At 47.4% G+C, this 25,562-nt stretch overlaps 1 protein-coding gene across 1 annotated transcript; it reads left to right on the top strand.

Annotated features, from left to right (window-relative positions):
- The first annotated feature begins 283 nt into the window (after positions 1-283).
- Positions 284-24,815, top strand: vat1 (vesicle amine transport 1). Its single transcript, XM_068335890.1, has 6 exons — positions 284-992; positions 6,107-6,314; positions 16,980-17,150; positions 18,936-19,025; positions 20,472-20,713; positions 23,421-24,815. The coding sequence occupies exons 1-6, from the start codon at positions 561-563 to the stop codon at positions 23,682-23,684; spliced, it is 1,407 nt and encodes a 468-aa protein (XP_068191991.1). The 5' UTR covers positions 284-560; the 3' UTR covers positions 23,685-24,815.
- Positions 24,816-25,562: the final 747 nt, after the last annotated feature.

The raw sequence follows: 25,562 nt of genomic DNA, 5'->3' as shown, positions 1-25,562 counted from the left end.
TATTGACTGTTTGAAAAGCAGTCACTAATTGTGTGTTTGATGGGGGAACTGAAACCCCCCCCCCCCCTCAGAAAGACCTGGGATTTGAACCCAGAACCCTTCCATGAGCGCAAAAGTGAAACTTAAGCAATCAACAGATTGTGCTTTGTCTGTATTTACCGTCAGCCATGATGGACATTTCTGCAATTCACGGCTTAATGCAGTCTGGGCTCGTCTTTCATTAACAGCCAGACTCATCCAATTACGCGAGCCAATCCCGGGGTTTTATCAAGCCTCCGTGTTTTCCAGCCTGCCTTTGTCTCGTCCCACTCACGCTCTCTGTCAGAGCGCAGCGTTGACAGCCACTGGTCACTGATCAGCCCACTCTGTCGGGGTTCGCGTCTCCATCCCAGACTGCTGGAAAAAAGAAGCTCTGACTCTTTGCATTTGCTTTTTTTTTTTAAAACCACAAACCCGTCCGCGGCAACAGGCGCACAAGAAGTGCCACCCCCTCCCCCCATAAAAAAATAGTAAGAAAAGAAACTAAATAGTCGTTTTCTAGACCCATCACTCACTGCACAATGTCTGGAGAAGACGCACCTGCCCAGCAGCAAAACGCCGTGGACCAGAAGCAGGAGACCAAACCCGCCGAGGAGCCCAAAAACGAGCCGTCCAAGACGGAGTCCGCGCCGGCTCCAGCCGCCACCGCCGACGCGGCGGCGAGCCCCGCGGCGACCACCGAGAAGGTCCCCGAGGAGGAGACGTTCACCTACCGCGCCCTGGTGCTCACCGGCTACGGGGGCTACGATAAAGTGAAGCTGCAGGTGAAGAAGGGCAAGCCGGCGCTGAAGGCCGGTGAGGTGCTGGTGCGCGTCAAGGCTTGCGGGCTGAACTTCGCGGACCTGATGGCGCGACAGGGGCTCTACGACCGGCTGCCGTCCCCGCCTGTCACCCCCGGGATGGAGTGTTCTGGCGTGGTGGAGGCCGTAGGGGAAGAAGTGACAGACAGAAAAGTAAGAACACACGACTTCAAGCTCCGTTACTTGAAAATCTAATTTTATTGCGCGCGTTTTTTGTTTTTTTTAATTATCTTGGTGATTAATTTTTGTTTTATTGGTGCTGAACATCTGGATATGGGTGTGTCAGGCATCGATCCCCGCGCTGGGGGAGCAGTGACAGCGGCGCCCACTGTGTTTTTAATCAATAATGTTAATGGAGTATCTGGTAATTAACGCGTAATAATGGATATGTGCTTGTAGTTTATGATTGAGCTGTTTTTGGGCGTTCATCCGTTCTCCCACGCGTGGGGAGGGGAGTCACCACACAAATGCTGGCTGATGTGTTCTTATTGTATTTCACTCTGTGGGAGAAGTGTGTACAAAACACGAGTTGAGCACAATGAAGCCAGTCGCAGGCGTCGCCCCTCCTGTCGCCCCGCTTTTTCCAAATCTCCCCGTGCGCAATTCGATCGAGCGCAAAATGTGGAGCGCAAAATCTGGAGCTGCGCGTCATGAGAGAAAAAAAATCTAGCATCTAAATAAACATGAAAATCCGTGGGATGCCCTCCGCCCTTGCTCGCACCCACGCCGCGCTGCGCTCTGGTCTGTGCCAGGGCGTGGAAAGGTGCGTCAAGTCAGAGCTTTTCAGGACGAGAGCGGAAATCTGGCTTCAAAATTAAAGCTTGGAAGAATCCCACGCTGCGTTCCGTCGACTCTTAACGGTGATAAAACAATGAATTGATGAAAAGGAGTAAAATAACAGCCAGAAATAAGTCGAAGAGACGTGATGGCGCGTAAAATGTGACCATACGAGCAAAACCAAGTTGGATCTCATCCTGCGTAAGAACGAAAGCAGTGAAATGAGTTAACATTCATCACTCATGCGCTTTATTTGCATCCAAAACGTTACTAAATGAAACATTTTACTTTGTAAATCACGGTCGGATGCTGCTGGTATAAATATGGCCGTCTTGACTTCGGTGTTCGGAGGTATTGACGCCTTTTGTTACCGGGAGGTGCGACTCATCAGGGAGCGCGATGAGCGCAAAACCCACAGCCAGTCTCTTCCTGTCTTTTTTTTTTTTTCCTGTTCAGCCTATATTTACTGTAATCAGTCTTCATAATCAATCTATCAAGATGAAAGTGCTGATTGAAAGATTTGTGGCCCTTATGTCTCTCGTGGCATCACCAGATCCACGCCTTTTTTTTTCTTTTTTTTTTTGCGTAATTTATCTCCAAATCCATCTGCGGCACCTCGACCCGCCATGAGTCTGACTCACCATATTTATTGTAAACGCACCACATTGTTCCCCACCTCATACCAGCTGACGACACCCCAGGATCAGCGCCTCTGGATGGGAGTGGCAGGCGTGGATGGGGGGTGGGGGTGGGGGTAACAGGACCGTGATGCTGACTGGTCACAGAAGGTTAAGACCCTCGTGTTTCTAGAATACTTTATAGCTTGTTTCCGGGTCGTCGATGATGTAGATTGGACTTAAAGGTCAGACACCACACACACACACACACACACACATGGGGGGCAGTGTGTCAGCAAGGCCTCACCCTCCTCCCCTCCCAGCCCTGAGGTTATAGAATTAAGAACCAATCTTCCTAATGGATGGAGATCTTTTGGTGGGGGGGGGGGGGGGGTGCTGAACCTGATGGCACTCGATCTTTTTCTTTTTCTTTTTTTTTGGGAGTCTCATCACTACAACCCCCCCCCCCCCACACACACACACACACACACACACACATCCCTACAACAGTGGGTGTGTCTGGTTTTCTCTCCATATGTTCTAACACAGATTTAACCACACGGTTCTGCCATTTAAATACCCAACACAAGACAAGCAGCAGTGACTAAAGTGAAATTTAGTTTTATTTCTTATTTATCCCATTTTAAAGTTTTGCTGAATCTAAGACAAGCACCGACTTTCCCCCCCAAATAGACGTTTGAAAGCATTGGCTTTTTGGATAAAACGAGAAACATTCGTATCTGTCACTTTTGGACCGAACCTGGTTCTCGTATCACCAGCCGTGTAAAAAAAAATCCACCCACCGTGGAGTTTAATGTCATTAAAATTCCTCTCCCTGCCTCAGGCTCTGATGTTTAAACGGTCGCCGTCGATCGTCTTCAACCTCTTTCTGGTTGTGTATGTCCCGCCGGCTCCACACGTATTTATGATCCACTGCTTGTCCCACTTCATGTTGCAATAACAAACTTCCTTTAAGTGGGACAATAGAGTTCACTCCAGTGCCCTCACCCCAAATTACCTCAGAGGGGAGCGAGGAAGGGGTGGTGGGGTGGGGTGGTGTAACAGTGAGTAAGTCGAGCGAGGAGGGGAGGGGGGAAGAATCACAAATCAAGATCCCCCGACGCTGAACATCAGCAGTTTTACGTCCCGGGCCCTTACTTTATTTTTGTTTTTCCGTTTTCATTCGCTCCCTCTGAGCCCTCGCTCTGATCACACATATGTTCTCAATTACCTCCCTTTGGCCCACATTGTCATTCTGGTATTTCCCCCCTACCTCTATGTCTCCCCTTCTTTTGAATAATATATTGACATCATCCCAACATCCTCCCTCCTTTTTGTCCCCTAGATCTTCCTCTCCTTTCATTTAACGTCTTCTTTTATCGCCACCGGAACCCTGATTTTCAGTTATCCGGGTTAAATCGGGCTTTTTGCTGATCCGATGTGGTTTTTCCTGATCAAGTTTTCTAATATTAACCTGCTGCAGAATTAACCGATCTGCATGATCACAGGTGCAGTCAAGTGCAAAACGCAGCAGGGCGTGGCCTTCACCCCCCCCCCCACATCATGTAAATCCTGTTAAAGCACAAATCCGACCAGCGCTGACACCAGCGGACCTTTAATGGTGTTAACACGCGTCACGTGTCTCTTCATGATTAATCTCCATTTTTGACTCAAAAACATTTTTTTTGTTCCTCCTTTTTTGATAATTTTTCTTTTTGCTGAGGTCAGCAAACCTCACCGCCTGGAAGCAGCTGACTCCGGAGGCCCCACATGCCCTGAAACTGAATCATATACAGTTAACCACCCCCCCCCCACCCCCAACCACCACTCCCCCAATCCTGATAGATGCATGAAAGCTTAGAAAGGAAATGCGGGCATTGTTTAGTGTGTCATAGTGTGAAGATGTTGTAACACAACTTGTCACAAGGCCGACTCGAGTGGCCTTGAACCCCCCCACCCACCTACCCGGATTTTTTTGCATGACTAACGGTAACTCACATGCTTAAATGTGGGCACGGGGGGGGGGGGGGGTATCTGCTGATGCGTTGGAAGGCGATGGATGAGTCAGATTTGTGTGCGTTTGCTTTAAAAGCCTCAACTTCCCCCCCCCTCTCCCATCCTACTCCCTATCTATCGATTTGTGCCCCACCACCCCCCACCCCAATTAAATCTGATGAGTTTGAAAACCGAGGCGCGGCGGGCAGACGGTGAGTCAGCACCAACGAGAACGCCACGGAAAAGACGAGTTTGAAAATAAAGCGGAATACTTGACCCCAGACAGATGGGGGGGTGGGAGGGTGGGGGGGGTAAAAAGACGGAGAGAAATCTGTGTAATTGGAGAGGATGAATAAGAAGAAGAAGAAGAAGGACGGCGAGGTCCCCCCAGACCATTAGCGAGGCCAGGGTGGGGAGGGTTTGCTCCCAGGAGGAGTGATTGCTCATCCATGGAGAAGAATCTTGACAGGAAGTCTTGGAGTGAAGCGAGGCCGCTGGGGAGAAGACGGGCCCCCACTGAAGGGACGCTCCTCGAAGGAGAAGAGATAAAGATGGATGGATGGCAGGAAGATGAAGCGACGGGGAGGAAAGGGAGAGCGACGGAGAAGCGGCACGCAGACAGGATGAGGCTCTGGACGGGAGAAAAAAGGAAGGAAGACGTTCTAAAGTCGTCCCAGGAAGAGGAAGTGAAAGAGAAAGAAGGGAAGAGAAAAAGTGAGGAGCGCTGCCGCGTCAAGAGGGGAGGAAAAAAAACAGGAAGAGGTTTACGACGCTGCTGTCGTCTCGGTGTCGCTCCTGTGATTGGTCGGTTCGGACGCTGGGGGTTCGTTTAAAAACGAGATTGGTCCGTCTGAATAGAGACGACTGTGATCTGGGGGATCCGGCTTCGATAAGGAAAGTTCAGGGGCAGAAAGTGATAAAACGGCGATTGTTTTTTGGCCACCGTTGGGAAGATGCCGGCGGCATTTTCACCGCCATTGTCAGGAAGATAAATACTCGCCTCATCTATTGTGTAAGCAACAATTCTGACATTTCTATTATTGTCCAAACTATCAGGAAGTGGAACATCAGATTAAGACTCCCCAGAGATATCTTGAGGCTAAACGTTTAGCACGCTAGCGTGTCCGAATATTTAAGAAGCCAATTTCCGCCAGCCGCTACATAGCAAGCCAGACAACAGCTAACATGCTAAAATACTAATTGCATGGTGCGATAACCTTTCAGAAAAGTTGCCCTAAAGTGGAAGAATCCACCAAGATTGACTGTTTTCCTGGAGGACACAGGGATCGCAGGGATCATACTCCCCAACTTCCGACAAACAGACGACCGTTCAACTCTCCTTCCTCTTCCTCATTGTTCATTTCTGACCCAGATTCGTCGTCGTTCTTTCCCTCAGACAAGTCGGTACAGTTTCTTATCTGTTTCTGCTGTTGGTTTACGGCTCCGTTTGTTTGCTGGCGTCTCGTTGCCATTTGGCGGCTGAAGTGGACGTGTGTTTGCATGTTTGCATGTCTGCCATTGTCGAAAGCACAAAAAACACTCCAGCTCTGTTGTCGTCTGTGCTGTGAGGCTCATATCTACCCAACTATGTCAAAGAAACTGTGAAGCTGGAGATGGCAGGGTGCTCCAGACCACAGTCTCCAACAGTAACCCCCCACCCAAAGAGGATTACGCCATCACTGGATCCTGTTGAAGCCAAACAAGTCAATAAATCAATTAAAATCTGGCCTACTTTTGCAAAAACGGTTTTAAAAAATAGATAATTGCTTCCATTTTCCTTTCTGTCTGGCCTGGTTAAGAGATAACAGCAACAAATCCAGAGGCTAAAACCAAACGGGGACGTCTGATTGGAAACAAATGCGCTGCTTCCTCTTGCAGGTGGGCGATAAGGTGATGGTGCTGAACCGCTTCGGGTTGTGGCAGGAGGTGGCGGTGGTGCCGGCGAGTCACACCTTCCTCATCCCAGAGGGAATGAGCTTCGAGCAGGCGGCCGCCCTCCCCGTCAACTACATCACCGCCTTCATGATGCTGTTTGACTTCGGAAACCTGCGGCCCAACCAGAGCGTCCTCGTTCACGCCGCTGCAGGTAAGGAATAAGGAACTTATTTACCGCTTGATTCAAACTCGATAACTGCAGATTTAACGATAAAACTAGCTAGCTAGCTATGCTAACCAATCACTAGATATGTATTGTCATATAACGGTGATTTGAGCAGCCAATGGGCTGTAAGATCACCTATTCATTTATGTGAAAACATATGAAGTATCAAAAAGCTAGAGGGGCAGTGTACTCCGTTTTCGGCTTGTGCGTTCCAGTCGCCCTCCTGTGGTGAGGATGAAGAACGACACAGCGTTTGTTTGTTTGAATTTTCATGCGATGCATTACGGGTGTTAACGTACTTTCAGCAGCCAATCAAAATCGACCATCGGCTCGGACGATCAAACCTTGTGGTTGCTCGTCAGCGATCGGTTGCGGATGGACGAATCCTCCTCTTTGAAAGGTGGTTAATGTGACCGATGGACGTCTCCTGTATCAATGGATTAATAATTCATTTACAAACTTAAGCATCGTTTCCTGGTTTGTGGTATTATCTATAACAATATGCCACCGACTAAAAGCTCCTGTAATTCCTCTGGAGAACCTTTAGTGAGTTTAACTCTGTATTTACTAGCCGCACAAACAACCTTATGTCCATATCGACGCCGTTTTGAACAGATATTTTCGACAGAATCTTCGCACTGGACGCCAAGCTTGAGGGAACGCCCTTGAACGTTTCCAACGGCATATGTCTTCCTTCTCCTCGCCTCCTGTTGACGCATTTCTTTTCTATAAGGATTATGGGTGTTGGAGACAATCCACCTGTTCATTTATAACAGATAGGGATGAACTCCGGAGCACCTGCCACCTGGAACGTTGGGGCCGGACTTCAGAGCGAGTGAGTGGGAGAAAAGATGGGGATTGAGGGAGTAGAAACACCTGCTTTGGGGCGTGATGAAGCCGGCCTGAGAGCATTTGATTTTGCTGTGTTTACACAATCAGGCCAGCTGGAGGGAATGGGAGTGCATTCGCCAAGAGAAATTCATCTCCCTGCGTTTCCCTCTATATCTGATGGTGTGAAGCTCATTTCTTCCCCTCCTTTCGTTCCTTTCTGTGCCAAGGGATCCGGAGTTGGATCCCTCTGCTTTAGGAGAGCGTAGGTGTCTAAGAGAAGCGCGCAAATCAGGAAGCTATGTCTGCTAGCCCAGGTGGACGTGTCCCTTCGTCTTGCTAACACACAGGAGTGTCATTAACCCCTTCCCCCAGAGCTGGATGAACAACCTCTGGGACGTCTGCAGAGGAAACCTGGATGTTTGCGTCTTCCGTTTCACTCAGTCGATGTTTCTCATTCGTGGGAACGCTTGTCTCGCCAGAGGTTTTTCCATATGGAGCGTTCGCCATAGGAGGAAGCGTCGACGGTTTTCTCCAGGCAGGTCGCCAGTCGCTTCTCGCCAGCTGCACGGACATCAGGATTGTAAAAGCACGTCAATGAATTGCTGAAAACATTTGGTGGACAGTCTGCTTCATTCTACCCATGTATAAATCATCATCTTCGCTCTGCAGAGGGTTTCTAGGGTTAGCATTAGTCGTAATTGTTCCTGATGTTCTCTGATCGTCCACAGAGGAAGATTATGTTCTTCCCAAGTTTAAAGGAATTTCAACTAAATAATGAGTGAGCTTCTCCACATTTTCTTAATTAATACAAAATAAAGTCCATGATGAACTGCTTTTGAGTGAAACTTTATGGGTGGGTGGGGAATAGTAACCCTCCCCATACTGCTCCGGAGTCTTGTGTCATTAAGTCTGAGTAAAACACTTCCAACTGTGATTATCTCCAAAAAAATGGCAATAAAAAAAAACACAATTTCCCAAAATTAAATCTAATAGATTCTTAGATGTCATAAATTAAATCAATTCTTTTCCTTCACCGTCTGGGCTTCCATATTTTATAACCATCTAAGGTGTTATCCAACCTCACTAATGGACTTTGATCACTTTCAGCTACTTGCTTCCAACCAAAGAATGCATTGATTCAATTGTGAAAATGTGGAATACCACCGCCCCTGTCGCTTACCGGGAATTCCTCTTTTCACTTTACTTTATTTCCAAGAATTGATCACCCCGTCATTTGGAATCAAAATCAATCCTAAGCAACGCTTCAAAATGCGGAGCGTGCGTCGCTTTTCCGTTATGAAACGGCGCTGTGATTAACCGGCGTTCTGTTACCACACGGTGTTAATCTGCGGTTCGGTGGATTTATTATTTGACTGTCTTGCAGGACGCTCGCGTATGAAGTTTCATATCTGAACTGCAGACAACGCGGCATTCCTGCAGGATCGGCTTGACGCCAAGATGAAATATTGTACTTTTACATGAGATTAAGCGTGCAGAGGAGTGCTATAGAAGGCAGGCGGCGGCTTTCACCATCAGTCATGGGATACGCAGCTTGATAATTAATCCAGTGTCTCTTTTTTTTTTTTTTTTTAAATTACAGGTCGTATGAAATCAGCAGCTTCTTATCTCTGCAAAGACAATAAATATTTTGATTAAAGTATCTTTCTGGTCGCTGAACGCTTGAAGGGGGTTCACGCGTCACGGTTGACCCATTTATAGTCATGATAAGCATGTCATCCGCTGGTTTAATCACGTTAAATAAAACACCCGCTTTTCAACTACTTTAAATTACTTCATCTCCAAAGCTCTTCTTTCAAAACACAGGAATGTTCCTTCAACCTTTTCCCTGCAGTGGGATTAATAGAAATTCTTTAAAAGAAAGAAGAAAACAATGGGAGACACGTGAGGAAAGATAAACAGGTGAAACAAGCGACAGGTGTCGTCTTAACAGATTAGACAAAAAGGGGAGAAAGAGAATTAAGTAAATAATTCTGGGAAAGGGAAAAAAACAGCTAACCTGACTCATGCCAGCACCAGTTGCCAGGCAACCATTAGAGAATCCAGGAAGTTACCGTTTCCCTTTTAGCGCTTTGGTTTTTATGCAGACTGACAGACAGAGATATGATTTGTTCTTTTTTCTTTTTTTTTTACCTTTATTACCTTTTGATTCGAGACTTTTCTGTGTGAAACTGGTTCTTGTTTGGTTCAGGAATTTTAAATTTGGGGTAAGTTTGAGTATCCAACACTAAAACCAAAATGTAAATGTCGCAGAAAGTCCTATCATTACATGATTTTTAAAAATAATCCACCTAGAAGCATCATGGGTATCCGTCCTCTCTCTCTCTCTCTTTTTATGGTCGCCCTTTGTTTTGTCATGTCAACTCATAAAAAGCCGTTTCCTCAAAAGCATGCTGACCTTCACCCGTTCCGGTCAGGTGAGCGGCGCCGAAGCCTCTGTGCTCGGCCGGTCGTGCCTTTATGATCGCATTTGTGCGAGTGAAGTCGAGTCCGGCTGAATCGGTTTCAGCTGCCTCTCTCGTGTCCTCTCTCTCTCCCCAAACAATAGCTGGTTGTACTTCCTCCCCCCCGTCTCCCCCCTACCCCGCACATCTGCATCCTCCATTCTCCTCCTCCTCCTCCCATAACCTCCCCTCCCTCGCCGCGACCTCTCCGTACGCACGTTAGATACCTCGTCATCGTGGGGGAACGCGCCGACATTCTTTTATCGCTGCCTTTTCCCAGAAGCGGAAGCTCGTCCACATTTGGACGCATCTCGCAGGTCTTCCTCTCTGCGAGGCCGACAGAACGGCCTTTTCCTTTGACCTCCCCCTGAACCCCTCCCCGTGTTTAGGAACCCTGCCCGGGTGCCAAGCCAACACACACACACGCACATTCCTGCATGCTGATAGGGCCCCGCTGCTCACGATGACGTCCAGCGCCGGTTTAGTTACGAATTCTCGAGCCAACGTCAAGTGTCCATGCTTTTTGTTGTAGCTGGGGGGCGGGGGGTGGTCGTGTCATCAATTCATCAGGTGATTTCACTTCCTGTTCTGGAAGGCAGCGACATTTTGGTTAAACATCCACATCTTCTCATTAAAGGCGTGCATTTAAGACGTTTTCTTCCTCTCACCTCCGAAGAGGTGAGAGGAATCCGTAATCCGAAGAGGTGAGCTGGAAGTTTATAGGAAGTCCTGCTCATTCCTGTTTGAACGCTTTTCCTTTTTAGTGATGCCCTCATTGTTAAATGTTCCTGCTTCACAACCAGGGAATATCCTGGATCATTTTTCGTTCCAGTTGGAAGAGGTGAGCCTGCAGAGGAGATGTCACATGACATGTTTTAAGCGTCGCCGGCGATGCAGATGTCAGTCACGTCGCAAAAAACACGCCACGCCTGGCATGAGATTCTTATAAACGTGTGGTGATGAGCGTAGCTTTCAGACAGGTGAGGGGGACCTCTGGGGTTCGGTGAACGAGGCTCCATCCTGTGTAGATCTTCACGACTGCTGTCAGAGCTGCAGGCAGGCCTTCAGGCGTCTTCGCCCCCAGCGAGCATTTTTACTATGGACGCCAATGAAGAACGGAGAGGCAGGAGTTGATTATGATTATCGATTTTTATCTGTCTTTTTGTCTCAGAGGTTTTTCCTATCATCCATAATTAAACCCCCTGTTAGTGAGTTCACGTGTAGTTACACAAAAAGTGTAAAGCAAAAGAATAAAACACATGTTTTTGCTCAGAAACAACCTTCATGTCCTTCGGGTAATGATTTCTTTAGGAGTTGATGGATTCAATGGACGTATTTATTTCTATTTTTTAATGTCAGTGTTGTCAATCAATTTTAATTAAAGTAGAACATTAAAATGCAATGAGGAATGATTGGTTTAATCTTGGTGATGGCGTCTCATACCTCCTCAGACATCAGCTGGACTGACAAGCAGAAATTAGGGTCAAATTGATTAGTACTATTAATTTGTGATTAAAAAGAATGAGATTTTAATTTAATTTTTTTTGCATTACTATGTAATATATAAATTATTATTTATTAAATATATTATACATATATAAATTATTATTATTGTTTAATGGACTTCCTTTTTTTTTGTTTTGGGGATTTTTCTCAGATAATCAATCAGCAAGAGTTGAAATCAACAGGGATGACTTCAGTCCTTTCTATCAAGCTTGGCTGATACTGAAGGTGACGTAACTACCAGGAGGAGTTAGTTCCAAAAAGAAACTTCAGCAGTTTGGTGACAAAACATCCAGTGTGCAATAAAAAACTAATGATATATGTGAGACGCGAAGGAACATTAAGGCAGCACAGGGAGCAATGGAGCAAACAAACCTCCACCCCCCCATCCAAGCAAAAGCAGTCAGTCGGGTAACCAGGAGACACAAAAATCTATTCTTTAATCATAAAGAATATTCCATATATATTTTCTTTATACCGCCCTGGGGTTACAGCTCCAGTTTTTATTGACCTGCGTTCCTGAGAGTCACAATAATAATGTGATGTGCTTTGAAAACGACTTTTGCCCCCCCCCCCGTCTGCTCTGGAGGTCTTACCCTAGTTCAGGGAATGCTAATTCAGTGTGACCACTGAGCGGGGGCCTGGGCCGTGTGGTTGAACCGTCTCTGTGTTCCCCTGCCTGGCATCGCCGGCGGCAGATCAGCTGCACTGATAGGAGAAACCAGGGCAACCTCCACCCCAGCCCACCAATCAGATCGCTCGCAGCGCCGCAGCCGTTGACAAATGACCCCCATCTACCCGCCCTGACCTAACCGCGTGACGCAGTCACAGGTGTAGGGGAAACCTGCGTCAGGACACCTGTGTGTGTGTGAGTGTGTGTGTGTGTGTGTGTGTGTGTGTCTTTGCAGCATGTGAAGGGGTGAGTGTGCACAACAGAAAGTACTCAGAAAGTAGTCGTTTCACGTTTCCCTGTGACGGAAAATTCTGGGAAATTGCACATCTGAGAAAATGTTGAATTTGAAACGTCTTGGGTTTTGCATGTAGAAACTTTTGTGACATAACATTGAATAGTATTTCAGCTCTGGAAATGAAACAAACCACCAGAATGAGCTGGAGTCCAACGTGTAACCATGGGAATAGTAAAAAATAAAAATCCCTAAATAGCAAAATGCATAAATCGAGCACTTTGTCGACGTGTGTAGTTTGTTTATAAGTAACACAGAAAGGCGGGACGCTTTTCTCTATTCTATTTTTTTTTTTTTTTTTTTTTTTTGAGGGTGTGGGGAGGATGGGGCAGAAAAGAATGTTAGCGGGACAAAAAATGAACTTGCCAAGATTTTTACAAGTGAAAACATCCAGACTCAAAGAAACCACAAACGCCTTGAGACCAGCGCACAACACTAAAAACAAATGGATCTGTGTGCAGATGCGAAGAAAAAGTTTGAGAATTAGTTTTTTAAATTTGACATAAAATATGTCCAAATTGAAATAAGTAAATAAATTTAAAAAAAAAAAAATATATATATATATATATATATATATATATATATATATATATATTTTTTTTTTTTTTTTTTTATTACTGATCCTAATGTGGTTGGAAACAAAGTTTTTTTCTCTTCTGTGTCTACTTGGCCTGTGTTTGTTAGCAGCGTGAGAATACTGAGGAAACCACAGGACTCACCTTCATGCAACGGACGTCTATTTATTTGCTCGCTTAGAAACCAAAAATAAAAAAATCATCTTCCTTCGCGCAGCTCAGAGAGAAAACGCAATAAAATGCTCTTTAAACCCACAATGCATGCACACACACACACACGCGCGCACACACACACACACACACACGCTTACACAGTCATACCAGTAAAACACCAAGGTTACATAATCCACAGCGATACCTCGGCGTGCTCGTAAAACGGTCGACCACGGCCCCCGTCACAGTTGTGGGACTCATTTCTGAACGTTGGTTTATTCGGGTCGGGCTTGTTGATGTTGTCACGCCGCCGCCGCCATTGGCGAGTTTTTATGGTAAGAAGAGATTCTGGGATGGAGTTTGGTCTTCCATTCTTCTGTCAGCCACTGAAACCTCAGGCTAATGATGGGTTCAGAAAGACAAGAGGCCTTCAGGAAGTGAATGCAGAAGAACTCAGACGAGGGAGCGCTCGTCTCTGTCTGGCGTTGACAGTCGGCCATATGGCCACCATCCATCCACCCCCCCCCTCCCTGAGGAACACCTGTGTTTACAGCCTGTCTGGCGTTGAGAGATGTCGCCATGACACCGCCGTGATGCTGGTCACTCAGGATGGAGCGGACATGAACCCATCAGTTTTTATTTTAGACGTCTAAGGAAACGCGTCTGGTGTCGCGCCCCCACCACCACCACCACCACCCCCACCCAGCGTTGGAGTCTGGGTGTGGAGCAACAACAGTGGCCTCAGTGTCAGTTTGGATTCCACTGTGTTTTGTTTGAAATTCCTCGTCGCTCCCCCGACAGTCGTGTTTGTGGAAGCCGAGCGCAAAATTGGGCGAGTATGTAAGGATCGAAGACGGGAGGACAAAACTCCCGCTGTGCTTCCTGGTCCTCCGGAGGGGGGGTTGGGGGAGGGGTGGAGAAAAACAAAAACCATTCGTGGACGCTTCTTGACATTTCTTAATCTCCAAGTGTAAACAAGTCAATTTAATCTCCCAACAAATGCAATTTACGGCAAGAATTTGCTCGAGCTGCTCCCTCTTCCTCCCAGCTGCTGGTGTGTGTGTGTGTGTGTGTGTGTGTGTGTGTGTGTGTGTGTTTGTGTGTGTGTGTGTGTGTGTGTGTGTGTGTGTGTGTGTATCGTTTTATATCCAACGTCCACAAAGAGCAAGGAGATTCTGGTTCTGTGCATCCAGAAGAGTAAATGTGTCAAACTCAAGGCCCAGGGGGCCAAATGTGGCCCTCCACATCATTTCATGTGGCCCGCCAGAGCCTCATGCAAACATATGTCTTCTGTGTAACTGTAATGTTTGTAACTTGAATAAGTAATTAATTCAGAGTTACTTAATAATAAGGAGTAGTTACATTTATGTTAGATTAGTTACATTTAGTTACATTTATTAGTTACATCTGGCCCTTTGAGGACAGCCGTTATACTGATAACGGTGAAAATGAGTTCCTCTCTACTCTTCTTTGGGATCTGTTTATGATTTTTTGGGCTGTATGTGTGTGTGTGTGTGTGTGTGTGAGGTGAAGTGAGGTGGTGGTGTGTGTGTGTGTGTGTGTGGGGGGGGGGGGGTTCTTGGCTCAGCTCTGCGGTCTTGTGATGTTTAGTTTCCTCTCAGAGGGTTCAGGTACTTTCATCCTTTCCTTTTCTCGACTGATGATAAACTGATATACATTTTTCATCTCAAACTACGTTTTGTTTTTTTTTCCACCTCCACCGACGCGGTGAAGCAGAAACAAGAGGGGGATCAATGTGTTTATGACGGCGACGTCGGTTAAATATTAATTTCCTGTTCTTACTAGGGTTTAATGGATGCATCATCCTGAGGAAACCTTTCCACACCTGCTGGCGAGGGCTTCAACTATTAAACAGAGCCGCTGATTGGAAAGTCTCTCTCAGAAAATGCATATTCGATACGTTCGCACCTTTTTTTAAAAAAACGATTTCAAGTAAACAGCTGCTCATTTATTCGTGTGAAGAAAAAAAAAAGAAAAAAAGGAGAACATATAAAAACAAACAAGATGCTAATTTATGAGAAATTTCCGAGAATAAATCCAACGTTCTGCAAAAAAACAAATTTAATCTAAATACTCCAGGCAGAGGTGTGACTAACTTCAGGTTGTCATCGACTCCAAACGTGTGAATCTGCATCCCTAAAGGAAGAGCAGTCGTTGAAACAAAATGGCTCCCTTTGCTCAGTCATTGCTGGCAATTTGGCTGAGGTTTCCCTGGCAACGCAAACTTGGTTTCCTCGCCGAGGACACGGAGAGACGGTGCTGTTATAGCGGCGCTCACATCCAACAGCAACAGCCTGGATTGTGTTTCCAGAGGGCGTGATCGTAGTAACGCGGAGCGTTCTATTCATCTCTCAAGGACGCCAGCGCTGGGATGAAAAACCCACCAATCAGAAACGGTTTTTGATCTTTTTTCTTTTTTTTTTTTCTTTGCTGACATGGTGGAGAAAGAAGAGGGGAGGACTCGTTTTGGAATCATTTTTAATCAAGGGAGCGTTCTCGTTTGTCACAAACATATCAGGGTTTAAGAGACGGCTCTGAAATAATCCTTTATTCCGTTGTTTTAGAAGCTGATCCAGCTTTCTAGATCACAATCCGGATCACAATCCAGATTATTTGGAGTCATGTCACTGCCATTGATATGTAGCTAAAATATAGCGGATTTAAATGAAAGTCCTGCATCTGAGAAAGGTTAAATAAAAAGGTGATACAGGTGGAAAAAGTCAATCTGCTGTTGATGAGATTGACACTAGATGTTAGTAGCAGATTACTTAATCTGGTAGGAGGCGTATGCAAGTGAGGTATAGATGCAGGTGCTTAAATATGAAGGCCTCTGACTTAAATATACCGAATGAGAATCTTTAGTAGAGACACTGCCGTCCAAGGAGACTCATCGACACGACAGTATGTTTGTCAAATAATCCGAGGGATTAGGTGTACCTAAGAAATTCATCCTTCATTTCCAGACAAATAAACCTTTTGAGATCCATCAGATTTTCCCAGAATGCACCGGAAACAGGGTCATCCTCACCTCTCGAAAAGAGCAATTTTTTTTGTCTGCTGCAACGTTTGTCAGGAAGAAGCTTTCGTTGACATCACCTGATGGAATCGGAAATACGTGAGGTTTAAGATTACGAGTCTTCCTGTTTGCACATCTAATCAAATGTTCACACCGGCCTCCTTCCTGCCGTTCTGATTGTCTCGCTATATGAAATGTTAGGAGTTCAGTTGTTAAGACTCGTAGCGTCTCTGCTACACAATTAAAAATGGAGGCGAATGCATTGTTGTTGTTTTTTTGCGTTGCTCCGGCGGCAGATAAGCCCAACCCTTCCCTCGCTTTGGCTCAGGTGACCTTTATGGACGCCTTTTCAGGACAAGTCCTCCATTTCACACAAGCCACCGCTTATCGGTAACCTATTACTTCTTGCTCGGGTTGCCTTGGCAAACACCGGCCCAGGCATTCGCCGCAACTATGTACACACTTTCAAATACAGCAAAAAAAAAAGCGCAAACAGAGATATCCGAAGCGTCCACCGTGGTGTGGCGCACACACACACATACACACACACTCCCACGGCGCTCCATCTTTTTTAAAAAGTTATCTCGGGCCGAGGAGCACATTTTGTTTTCAGCTGGCACGGCTAGAAGGAGACGTTTTTATGTCATCCAGATCTCCTTTCCAAACAAAGCAGATACCTCAGCTACATTTCCTCCCTCTGGAATGTTAAACAGCTTGTTTTTGAATAAGGGAAGCAGAAAATTCGACGTGTCATTTGAGCCACAATGAGCTACTTTCTCCTGAGATGGATGTGTGTGTGGGTGTCTTTTCTCCTCAGGCCCGGTCCGAGTAATGTAATTGCGAGCAGCGCGCTCTTTACATACCCTTGAGCAAAAAAAACACATCCAATGGCATTAGTGACTTGGCTTGTTTTTGGGGACAATGTTGAATGGAAATCAAATTTACCTGGCGAGGAAAAAGGCATGTGGCGCTGGGAATTCTGGGATGCCTTCTGCAGCTGTTTGTGTGTTGCCTTTAATAAGGGGAGTCAGGCCAGCTTGAATCATTTCCAGTTGGAATCCATCACATGTTTTGAAAGTCACATCTCACTGATTTACGCCCCTTCTCTCCCCCCCTTCCTGTAGGTGGCGTAGGCATCGCCGCCACTCAGCTGTGCAAGACGGTGAAGGACGTGACCGTGTTCGGAACGGCTTCCGCCAGCAAGCACGAGACCATCAGCGAGGGCGGAGTCACGCATCCCATCGACTACCGCACCAAGGACTACGTGGAGGAAGTTCGCAAGATTAGTCCCAAAGGTAACGGAAAAAAAAGAAGTTATCTTCTGTAACAGCTCACGAGTGATGAGCTGGCGTCTTACATAGGGTGTACCCTGCCTTTCACCTGTAGCTATAGCTGGGATTACACCCACAAGGTGATTGCGATCGTCTCATCTCTAAGAAAATGGATGGGTGGTCATAACAGCTCATCCTGTGCATGGCCGTGGATGGGCGGAGCCTATCCAAGATGACTTGGAGCGGAAGGCGGAGTTATATCTGTAGAAATCGGCAGTTGAGTTCAGGATATATACAGTAATCCCTTGTTTTGTTCGGTCTTCAAGATGCCTGGCTACACTACATCGCAGATTTTTAGTAGGTGGTCATGTGACACCATACGTGTATGCTATTGGCTCACAGCATCCGGAAGTGCGCTGCGCTCTAAGACTCATGGATCGTAGTGCACTTCCGGGTATTAAAAAAACCATTTTTTTCCTACAAAAGTGTTTTAAAACATGGAAAAAGGTCATACAAATACAAGGTGGTTTAATATCAGTATGGGGAGGGTTCATAAACGTTTAAATCACCATAAATAATAAAATAAATTGTCGCGGAATTTTGGAACGCGTTAACTGCGAGTAACGAGGGATTTCTGTACATCTGTACGTATGCTTAAATTTAGAGTCACCAATTCACCTCTGATGCAAGTTTTCAGTGGCGAGGTGGAGCTCACAAAACAGCTCAGAACATGTGATTTAAACAGTAACGCACAATCAGGGTTTAGAGTAATGCTGATTGTTCATTAAGCAAATAGCCCAGACTGATATATTCCCGCTGGCGCAAAGCAATACTGTGTGACAGCAGCGAATGTTGATCACAGTTGAACAAACTGCAGGCAGCGAGACGATATTTCTTCCTAGACTTTGTGACACTATTCTCTGAAGAGCTAGCTAACATACCCGTCAGGACGACAGATTTTCTTCCACCGAGAGAAATTATTTCACCCAACACTCGACTGTCTGGTTTCTCTGAGATTTGAGGTCAGAGCTTTTCAGAAAAAAAATCAAACAAAGTCCGGCTCCTGCTTTTATTATTGCGTCGCTAACAGGATGGAGGCTGTTACCGTGGAGGCTGATTTCTCCGCTGTCCCTGTTCTTTGTAGCGCGGAGCGAAACAGATAGACGTTCCATCGACACACAGGAAGAGAGAGAGAGGGAGCCGACACTTTAAGCCAGTGTGGATCTAATTAGACGGGTCCGATCAATGCGCTACCTTTCCCTCCATCTTTGGCCCTCCGTCAATTCATCTGCAGTTGGAGGCCGCCACCCCCCTGCTGTGAGCCTCCCACGATCAATAGAACCAGGGTTTGACGGAGCGAGGAGGTGGCGCCCGATGTGAGGGGTCCCCTCTGGCACAAAAGGAGCAACATTAAAGCCGTCTGGACATTAATAAACCTTCATAGTGGCTCGGAGGTGGGGTGGATAAACCCTCCTGCTGCGATCGGAACGGACGATGTCGGAGACGCGTTTCATCCGTCTCCTGTCATCAGTGACGTGAAGGAGAGAACTTAAAACAAGCAGGATCTGCTCCCGCTCTCCTCCTCTCCTCTCCTGGCTTATGTACGCGCTCCTCTTTGTGTAAACACGGCACAACGTGGCTACGCTCGCTACTCCTGGTGAACTCTGGCATGCAGGGGCGGGTGGGTGGTGGTGGTGGTGGTGGTGGTGGTGGTGGTGGTGGGTGCTGCTGCTGAGGCGACTTGGCAGGAGGCCGCTCGCTAAATTCAGAGCATCGCTAACTGTCTGCTTCTCCTTTCCTCTGCTCCAGGTTTGGACATCATCCTGGACCCTCTCGGAGGATCGGACACCCATAAGGCGTACAATCTGCTGAAGCCGATGGGGAAACTCATCACCTATGGTAAGTTGTAAAAAAAAAAAACTATACAGTAATCCCTTGCTTAAAAGTTTTAAACAGTCTATAAGAGTTAACCTCGAGTAACAAGGGATTACTGTAGTAAAAAAAAAATTATATAGATATATATAGATCAACTATTATATCAGGATAGAGGAAATGATGGAGACGTTCTGCACTTTTTTACGCAGATGACATCCTTTTTTGTTGGCGGCGCAGCGATGATCTGTACGACATCTGAATAAAAGCCCCATAATGCAAAAAACACTTCTTGTCTGTGCGTGAGTGTGCAGCTAGCATAGACGTGATAATCTTGAATTTATGTTCATTCCGACTCAAGCTAGTCAGCTATAAATCATCGTTATCTTTATGATGTAGTCTATTAATAGCTCGCTGAAGCCGCTCCAGGCGTGATCGGTGACTCAGGAGCTCCTCGGCGGCGACTGTCACGCAAACCAACACGGAGCATGAAATGTCTGTGGAAAAAAAAGCTGCTCCCCGTGACCTCTCCGTAGATGTCCGTGACCCCCTAGCGTGGGAAGAGGCCTTTTTACGCTCGCTCTGTTGCCATGCCGATCTGGACCCGGCGTGCATGCGAGGGTGGGCGGGGTCGGCATCCACAGAGAACAGGGCCTTGCCTTTTGCGTGCTGCACTGAAAAAAGAAAAAAAAACCCACCCCTACCCTGCATGGTGCCTCCACCCTCGCCCATTCACCCTCTCTTCAACCCCTGCAGAAGCCGCCGGCCCCGCCCCGTCCTCACGGCGCTGGTTGCTCCTCTTCCAGCTTATCAGAAGTATGTGTGGAGAAACAATAGGCGGTCTATCCACACGGAAGATGGAATGTATCTGAATATAGCAGCCTGGGTCGCTCGCTTCTCTCACAGCACGCTTTGTGTTCCCTGTTTCCCCTGAGAGTGAGGAGTGGGGATGGGGGGGGGGGTGGGTCGGAAGGGAATGTGGTGTCAACAAGCGCAGAGGCGCTAACAAGGTTTTTAAGGAGGGAGGTTTAGGTGGGGGAGAGAGCCGGCGCCAAAATATGAAGTGGAGCTCATGATCAACGAGACGTGAGACTGGTTTGACGTGTCGCCAGATGAGGAATCAGGATGTGGTCGATACTGTTGGGCGTAGATCAGGGGCGTCAAACTCAGTTTCACCTGAGGGCCACATCAGCATAACGGCTGTCCTCAAAAGGGCCAGATGTAACTAATAAATGTAAGTAAATGTAACTCAATACAATGTAAAATAAATGTAACTGTTCCTTAATGTTAAATAATTTATGACTTATAGAAGTTTATAGTTGCAGGAAAAAAAAAATGTTTGGTTTTCGCTCTGTTAGAACATAAATCCTTTTAATTTGTCAGGGTATTAAACCCACAGAACTCCATCAATGCAGGATCAAACTAGTGAATAAAGAGAAATGAGGTTCTGGTTTTCTTCCTCTTCCTCCTCAGGCGCTGCTAACATGCTCGCCGGCCAGAAGAAGAACCTCCTGGCCGTGGCTAAGAACTGGTACCATCAGTTCTCCATCCACACGCTCAGCCTCATCCAGGGCAACAAGTCCGTGTGCGGCTTCCACCTGGGCTACCTGGACGGGGAGATGGAGCTCATCACCCAGGCCATGAACACCATCCTGGATCTGTACAAGGAGGGCAAAGTCAAGCCCCGCATCGACTCCACCTGGCACCTGGAGCAGGTCGGTCCGGTTAGCATTTCAACCTCTGAAAGAATCGCTACGAGGAGATCATCAGCTCTTTCATTAGTTGAGGCTAAAATAGTAAGCGCTACGGTGAAGTTGCCATAACAACCATGTGTTATTTGTTTCCTTGACCCCCGGATTGTGATCTCGACTCAAAAAAGGACTCACAGTGCAACCATGAAATTGAATTCAACATGATTTGGCAGCTTTTGGAGATGCTTTTCAGACAAACAACAGACAAGCTGGAGGTTATTAATGAGTTACTTGGGCGTGGGTTGATTATAAATTAATGACATGTCACATTTACTCACAGCATCCTCCATCAGATCATATTGTGGCTTCGGTTTTTTTGTAGGCTGGGCGCCGCTGCTTTTTAACGGAGTCATCTGTGGTTATATAAGCGCCATCGGAGGCAGCGTTACAAACCAGCACCGTGAGAGAAATATCTGATTCTAATGGTTGAAATAAATTCTGACACACATGAAGATGTTTCATTAAAACACACTGGATTTCATTAGTGGCGACTAAAAGCATCTCGGTGTGGATTTACCCATGATTCATTGCGACTTTGGTGCATTTACACGTAAATTACATCCGTTTTTACAGCATGTGCTCGCACCCAGTCACCCAGAATCCATCTGAATGCCAGGTGGGGAGTGTGTATAAGTGTGTGTGTGTGTGTGTGTGTGTGTGTGTGTTTGGGGAGGGGGGGGGTTCTGCAGGAGCTGGGTGTGGCTCAGATTCAATAAAGCTCGACGTTGGACAGACGAAGTTTGTCCCACCAGAGGCGAGCGTGTCACCTCGAGTGTAATTCACTCGGCCGGACAGAGTCGGACTGTCGCTAACAAAATTAACACTGCTGACAAAAAAAAAAAATGAATAGAGAGAGTGTGAAAGAGAGCGAGTCAGACGCTGACATCTTCCCTTGTCGGAGCCGGAGACGGTCGGTATTTGGTGGTCAGAAAGAAGCACCCCCCTGCTGTCTTTCCCCGCCATCTGATGCTCTTTCTCTGCCCCCACCCCCCAACTGTCAGCTCTTTATATCAGACTCCGTCTTTAGATTATCGACTCCCTCTGTGTCCCTCTCTCTCTCTCTCTCCATCTCCTTCTCCCTCCTCACAGTGCATCTCTTTTTTTTTTTTTTTTTGGTGCTTTTTTTTTTCCCTCTCGTGTTGCCATGGCGACATCCTTTAGTCAGTGTGTGTGTGTGTGTGTGCGTCTGCAGGGAGGAGGGGCAAGAGACATGGAAGGAGTGCAGGAAAAGAAAAAAAAAACAGAAGAAGGTGTATCTGCGTCTGGCGTGAAGAGGTTGGGGTGTGTAAAGTCTGCAAACGCCGACACCCCCGACGAGCGTCAGAGACAAAAGGCTGCGGGGGCTTTTTTTTATTTTATTTTTTTTAGGAGGTGTATTTTTAATACACACATACATACAGTTTGCAGTCAAAGACTGAAGAGATGACAAAATACCCTGGAAGTCGCCGTGACAACCACAAATCGACGGAATACCCGAAAGAGACTCCGCCCCTTCACCGGTGATGGATCATCATTCAAGAATCATCATATTTGGAACATGTACCAAATTGATCCAATCTGATCACCTTCCATAGAGTTTGATGAGAAAATCCGTCGCTGGAAGATCATTAATCAGATGAATGATCGATTATTTGGAATCCAGTCTAAATGCCACACCCTCATTCCCATCCATCACCCCACCCCCACCCCCCACCCCACCCACGCTGACTTTTGCTCCGCTAATCAATAAGCTTTCGTGTGACAACATGTGAAAATTAGCAATACACCCCCCCCACGGTGATGTCTCTCGGCTCATTATCTGCATGTGTGGCGACGGCCACGACGATAATGGTCGAGTCTTCAGCCGCAAATAGGCCGAGAGCGAAGCGTGGGAGTGGAGGGGGGGGGTGGGTAGGTTGGAGTGTGGTGGTGGTGGTGGTGGTGGTGGGGGGGGGACTCATCAGAAGAGCCTCAGACGCTCTGGTTGTGACTTTCATTCACATTGAGGATGATTCTTATAATAATTCCCGGACTGAGTCCCTCCCTCCTCTCCAGCTTCAACGAGGCGTGTTCGTCATCTGAAGGACACCAGTTGCTCCCTTCACTCCCCCCCTCCCTCCCTCCCCTCCACACCCTGTCTCCCCCACCCCCCACCCCTTATACTCCACCTCTTTCCCATGAGTCGTCAGAGCCTGGCTTTACGTTGCTAGGAGATGGCCTTGTTGCCGTGGCGCTGGTCGTTAGGTGGTCTGCCTGCCTCGCACGATGGATGGAGGGGGGGGTGGGGGGGTGGGATGGATTCAGGACGAGACGGAGGCTGGTGGGATTCTTTTAAATATCAAATAATTTATTCGTCTTATTTAATTCTCTCGCTTCTCCGATTGAAAATTAGACTTCTTAAGATTTTTTTCTGAAATCCACACACGAGATAAAATCATGAAACGCTTCAGGTTTTGTTTTGTTTTTTGCTGCTTCGACGTTTTCATTTCCCTCCAAGATTATTCGTCTCAACCTAAACAAATACGTTTTGTCTGTAATCTGTTTATTAAACAGATATTTGAGGAGTGTAAAATCTAATTCTACCACGGCGGAAGATTAAAAGCGAGATGAGGATGTTCGTATCGCGTTGCAATGCTCTCCATCCTCCCGTCTTCTATAACCGTTTCCTTCTCCCTTCCCCTCCGTCCTCCAGGTGGGCGACGCCATGAGGAAGATGCAGGAGAGGAACAACATCGGCAAAGTCATCCTCACCACGGAGCCCATGCCCGAGGAGGAGAAGAAGGAGGAGCCCAAGAAGGAGGACAAGAAGAAGGAGGACAAGAAGAAGGACGATAAGAAGAAGGACGATGGCAAGAAGGAGGAGAAGAAGGACGACAAGAAGAAGGAGGAGGCCAAGAAGGAGGAGCCCAAGAAGGAGGAGGAGAAGAAAGAAGAGGCCAAGAAGGAGGAGAAGTGAGACGGAGAGGGGGATGAGTTAGTCGGGCAGTTTGTGTCCTGGGAGGGGGGAGTGGGGGTGGAGGTGGATGGGGTGGGGGTGGAGGGTAAGCGAGGTTGTGATTGAGTCGGGAGGGTCGGTTACGATATTATCACTCCCCTGTTGATCTTTCATCTATTCCACCCCCAACGCCTCACCCCCCTGAGTCCTCTCTGGGTGTGATTGCTCAGGCCTGGCTCCGCCCACCCCCCTCACCCCCCCTCCCATTAGATCTCATCTCCTTGTGAGAGAACCGCCCCGACACCTGAGAGATTTCCCCCCCAACAGGGAACGACCGGAGAGGCTTGGAGGATTGTGGGTACCAAACCAGGCCTGGAGCAAATCACCGTTTCCTTGACAACCATCCACCTCTAACCCCACCTTCAACCCCCCCCCCTCCTCCTCCTCGTGCCAACTCGACTCCCACTGTGCTAAATTGTTCTGCCCCGACTTCCACCTGACACCTCCTCTCACCCCCACCCCCACCCCCACCTGCCCCCTTCACTGTGCTGAGCCCCACCCTCACCCACTCCCACCCCCACCACCACCCACACCTCACCCACAGGCCGGACCCACAGGCAGACACAAAGGCAGAACCACACCCACCCACACATCCATCTCCACTCGGTTATGTCACCGAGGATGAGTCAGACGCGCCTGTGATTGGCTCCCACCTCCCTCGGTGATATTTACATCACCATTTCCTCGGACGATGCCGTTAACGCGACCATTCAACCCAGGCATCCTCATTAATATGGGGGGGGCGGCGGCGGCAAATACGTACATTCCAATGAAAATTTCAGAACGCGTTCCCCCCGTTTGTTCATTGGCTGGAATACGAATTTCTCCTCCTAACGAAGCTTTTCTGTTAGCGGTTGTTGAGTGAGGGAGGCAGAACTCATTGCTCAGCTTCCTTCTCCTCGGTTACACATTTTTCTCGCTGACCAACTGTTGGCGAGAAGCTCTCGGCGCCAATTAGGGGAGAATTTTTCTTTCTGTTCCGACGAGCCTCCGACGCTCTGGATGTGATGAGAGAGGCGCTGTCACGCCGAGACGGCGAAGCGGCTCCAATGAGCGACGAAAGAAGGTGAACACACACCCCCCAACCACCACCACCACCACCACCACCCCCATCCTCTCCATCCACGGGTTGGCATTCCAAGGCATCCTGCTCCTTTTGCGGCGGCCTGTCCATCATCACCCCCCCCACCACCCACCCCCCCACCCCAGGCCTGAGAGAGGAGGGTGCAATTCAAACCTTGTCTTGACTCTCGCTCTCCTCTTCCCGTTTCTCTCTCTCTATCGGTGGTCGGCATAGCAACAGGCGTCAGGCTCATCAGAGAAGGCACTGTGCCCCCCCCCCCTCTCTTTTCTGCCTCCCTGACTCCGCATTCGCCAACAGTCGGTGCTGTCGTCCCTTATTTCCGCAAAATGTATTTCAAAGATGATTAAATGAAGAGGGGCGGGGGCGGCTTTTAAAGGTTCACTCAAAGCAGTTTGAAATTCAAGTATTGACAAGTGCACTTTTGCATGATGCCACCCCCCCCCCCATAAGGCCAGTATGGAATTTATTTAACATAAAGCCACTCAAAGTGTAATCCTGCAGAATTTCATCACAAACCCCCCCGGATCCGCCCCGCCCCGCCCCGTCTGTCTGTCTGTCCGTGAGCCCGGCCTCGGTGTTGAGACTCAGATGGTGACTAGTGACTTTGTTAGGAAAAAAATAAATAAATGAAAACAAAATGTTTGACAAACAAACAAACAAACAAACAAACAAAAAACCCAACACAAAAAAAAAAAAAATTTTAAAAAAAAATTGTTGTGTTAGCATGAGTGGCCTCCCTCATGTGCCGTGTGTGG

This window comes from Antennarius striatus, chromosome 16, assembly GCF_040054535.1.
Source record: "Antennarius striatus isolate MH-2024 chromosome 16, ASM4005453v1, whole genome shotgun sequence".
NCBI lineage: Eukaryota > Metazoa > Chordata > Actinopteri > Lophiiformes > Antennariidae > Antennarius > Antennarius striatus.
This window is presented reverse-complemented; position numbering and strand designations above follow the sequence as displayed.